General features: G+C 34.4%; 1 protein-coding gene across 1 annotated transcript; it reads right to left on the bottom strand.

Moving 5' to 3' along the window:
- Positions 1–1248: 1248 nt before the first annotated feature.
- Positions 1249–2728, bottom strand: LOC142629712 (stemmadenine O-acetyltransferase-like). Its single transcript, XM_075803751.1, has one exon. It carries the CDS (start codon positions 2658–2660, stop codon positions 1365–1367), a length of 1296 nt encoding a protein of 431 aa, XP_075659866.1. The 5' UTR covers positions 2661–2728; the 3' UTR covers positions 1249–1364.
- Positions 2729–3654: the final 926 nt, after the last annotated feature.

Below are 3654 nucleotides of genomic sequence, written 5' to 3'. Positions count from 1 at the left end.
CAAATGAACATTTTGCAAACATGTATAATTTGGCAATTGTCATAATTAAAGTTCTATAGTCATCATTTTCTTCGTGATAATATTGAAAGAATTAATGAAACAATGTAGCATAAAATTAACTTCTTAAAATAACATCATAAATCTACATAATTTTTTTTGTAAGCAATATTAATAAACAAATATCCAATATCATTTCAAAATAGGAGAACTTCATCATAGGTCACATGACAAACCGTCATCATCACAAAGACGAAGTCATTATAAAGTTAGAGTTTTAACAAAGACATAATAGGCATCATAAATCTCATATTGAAGGACAGAGAGAACCTTACAACTGAGAGAATCGACAGCGCACACCACCAATGGGGATGATCAAAGTCAATGCCATTGATCCTCAACACTCTTTAACTATCCATCCTATACCAAGTCCCTCGCCAAGAAGTTGCAACCCTAATGTACATTGCCAATATCATCAAGGGGCAAGCTACCATACCGTTAAGTCTATTACATTAAGATATGTCACGCAAGAGATTATTGCTTAAAATTTAATTAATCACTCCAACTACTTCAATGATCAACTCCAATACTCCATCCCCAATCAATATCTGTTTTGAGCAACAATTCCACATTCTACTTTTGTGACTAGAAATTCTTACATATTCTTAGAGCACAAATATATTGTGTTCATTTCTCTTATATTTATGGTGGATTCTATCATAAATTTAATGAGTGGACTCTACCATGAATATGAGAAAAGAGAACACTATTCTCCGTACTCTGAGAGTATCTAAGAATTAGTCTTTGTGAGCATCGACTTTGGAACGCATGTCATAATTTTGAACCTTTTTAATAATTATAAATATATATTCTAGTCTAGGTATTTCTAGGTTTTAGTTTTTTTCCATGTCTATTATACATGTCCTTATTTTGTATTTCTCCTCTTGTTACCATTCTTTAAAATTTTGAGCCTTATGTATCCCACCATTTGTCCTACATAGGGATTGAAACTAAGTTACACTACTTCTAAGAAAGTATATAAGTTATAACTGCATCTAAATATAAATGAAAAGTAAACCTATGGAAATAATATTTAAAACTTTATTTGAATAGTCATCTTTCTTTTAAAGACAACGAGATAATAACTTGATAAGCCATTTAGGCAATGACGGTGATTATCACCCAATCCGTTCATACAGAAACTTTTGATGATATAAATGAAAAGTAAACGTATGGAAATAACACTTTTTTTTTTTTTTTGAGAATCTCTTAACACTTTATTTGAATAGTCATCTTTCTTTTAAAGACAACGAGATAATAACTTAATAAGCCATTTAGGCCATGATGGTGATTATTACCGAATCCATTCATGCAGAAACTTTTGCGGATGAAACATAAGCCAGAAGCTCATTGTCAACTTCAAATTTAGCCATGTCTTCCTCTTCTAAGTTGATCCACACCTCTATTCCATTCCCTACTTTGGTGTCGAAGAAAGTAACTAGATTCTTGTACGACAATTTTGCCGAGCCAACCCATGCAGGCTTCCCCCACCCAAAATCAGCTTCATATATTGGAAACCTGCACAAACTTGTGAAGGCCAAGGAGACCACCTCCCCTCTCATGAACTTTTGCCCGTGCTCCTTCATAAAATCCATATGCCCACCATTCTCTAGGAGATTTTTCACATAGTTCTTGTTAACTTTCTTTATGGCCTCTCTTACTGGAGTAATCACACTGTAAAATCCATCCTCACTGTCCGAGGGGACTGCGGAGACTGCAGGCAAGCCCATGTTTCCAAAATTATATTCTGAAAGAGGGGGATCCATCCTCGTGCGCAGGTTCGCGATTTGAAATACTGCGTAAACCTTATTGGGGTCTTTCTCTGGTTGAGTTGCAGCAAGGAAACGACTCCATATGAAAGTTGACAAGGCCTCCACGCGAGTTGTACGTGGGTATTCAATGTTCTTGTTGTCTGTGTTGTATTTGGCTCTATAAGCCGCTATGGCTGTTGCATCAAAGACAAATCTTTTTATCACAATCTTGTCCTTTCCCGTCCCTCTGCTTGCACCGAAGCTAGGTAAAGTCTCAGGTGGAAACAACTTGGCAGAATCAAATTGTGGAGGCGGTATGTCATCGCCACAACCACGAGCAATAGCAGCCCAACTGTTGAGGAACAAGAAGAACGAGGAAGCATCGGAAACCTTGTGAGCAAAGAGCAGACCGAGCACCATGCCACCACAGTTGAAGGTGGTAACTTGAACAGCTAAAGCAAGATCATTGACATCATCCAGCTCAAATGGAAGGAAATTGTTGTCCTCAGCAGGTGATGGATCCTCAAGAAACTCAGAAAGTTTGCAATTGGCATCAGCTTCAACATAGTGAACGCCCTCGTCGTTGCAATCAACGCAAAGATTTTCCTTAACCCGTCCTGCTAGAGGATAGAATCGTGTTAAGGTCTCTGACAGTGATTTCTTAATCACGTCTTGGCGCTCTAGATTGCTATAATTAGCAGTGCCATCTTTCGGGTAAAAGAGAACGAAAGGCATGAAAATTTTGGGTGTAATTTGGTCAATGCAAGAGAGTTTGTAATGGCGGAGGTGTTCAGGGGTTGGAAAATCGGGTTTGATGGAGTCCTTGGAGATAACTTCCACTTCAACCTTCATTGTTTTAGTAGAAATTAATCTCAAGCTGTTCAGCAAAACAAGGGTAGAGCTAGCTAGGCAGAAGTAGCTGCTGGCATTCAGTGATGAAAAGCCACCATGGCCTTCATGGTTATATAGCAAAAATGTTGGTATAAGTGTCCAAATTTCACAGCTGACTTTATTGGTTTTTCTTTGTTTAACATTGATTAAGGGTACACGATACTTGAGGATTACCTGCCGCAAGGAAAGGAGACGGCCAGGTAATCCCTGAAAATCAACCTGAATGGAATAAAATAAGTTATCTCGGGGTTATACAAATTCTTTTATCACGTCAACCTTAGAATTATTTGTATCAACTCATGAATAGAAATTAAACAATGTCTGAATGTTTATCAACAAATAAACAACGTTTGAATTACCTTTTAAATAATACTTATTATAAAATAAATCCTACCATGATGTAAACATTATTATAATAACTAATTTGTAACATCTATGTATATGCAAGAATATATTTTAAAAAATATACATTTAGATATAATAAATAAATAATTTAGGACACATATGCGCAAAATTAGATTTCAATTGTAGAATCTAATTGAATTTTCTATAAGTTTTACTTTTTTCTAAAAAAAAGTTATAAGCTTTACCTATTAATATATATATATATATATATAGATGTGTTACCAACTATAAAAATAATGATTTAGATATGCATCTATATTCTATATAAAATGGAAGATGTTTGACTTTTTAATGACCTCCTATTTTTTTTTTTTTTGAGGAAACAGTAGTACTTATTAGAAGACACGAACATGAAAGTAATATTCTGCTAAGCTTTAGGAGTCTCACAATTTTATATGTCATTATTCTTGTATATATTTTTAACTTAGTTTAAATTCAATTCTGTAATTAAAATCTTCATTAAAATCATGTTAAATCTTTTATTGTATGTGAATTTAAACAAAAAAAAAAATCATGGTATATCATTTTTTTCTTTTGATAAAATTTGGCA

The sequence above is a fragment of the Castanea sativa genome, chromosome 3, assembly GCF_040712315.1.
Source record: "Castanea sativa cultivar Marrone di Chiusa Pesio chromosome 3, ASM4071231v1".
Classification (NCBI taxonomy): Eukaryota; Viridiplantae; Streptophyta; class Magnoliopsida; order Fagales; family Fagaceae; genus Castanea; species Castanea sativa.
The sequence above is the reverse complement of the archived record's forward strand: the minus strand, read 5'-3'. Positions and strand labels throughout refer to the sequence as shown.

What these genes read in the sequence shown, in the direction of transcription:
- LOC142629712 (XM_075803751.1), bottom strand. Translation starts at nt 2,660, where the DNA reads ATGAAGGTTGAAGTGGAAGTTATCTCCAAGGACTCCATCAAACCCGAT.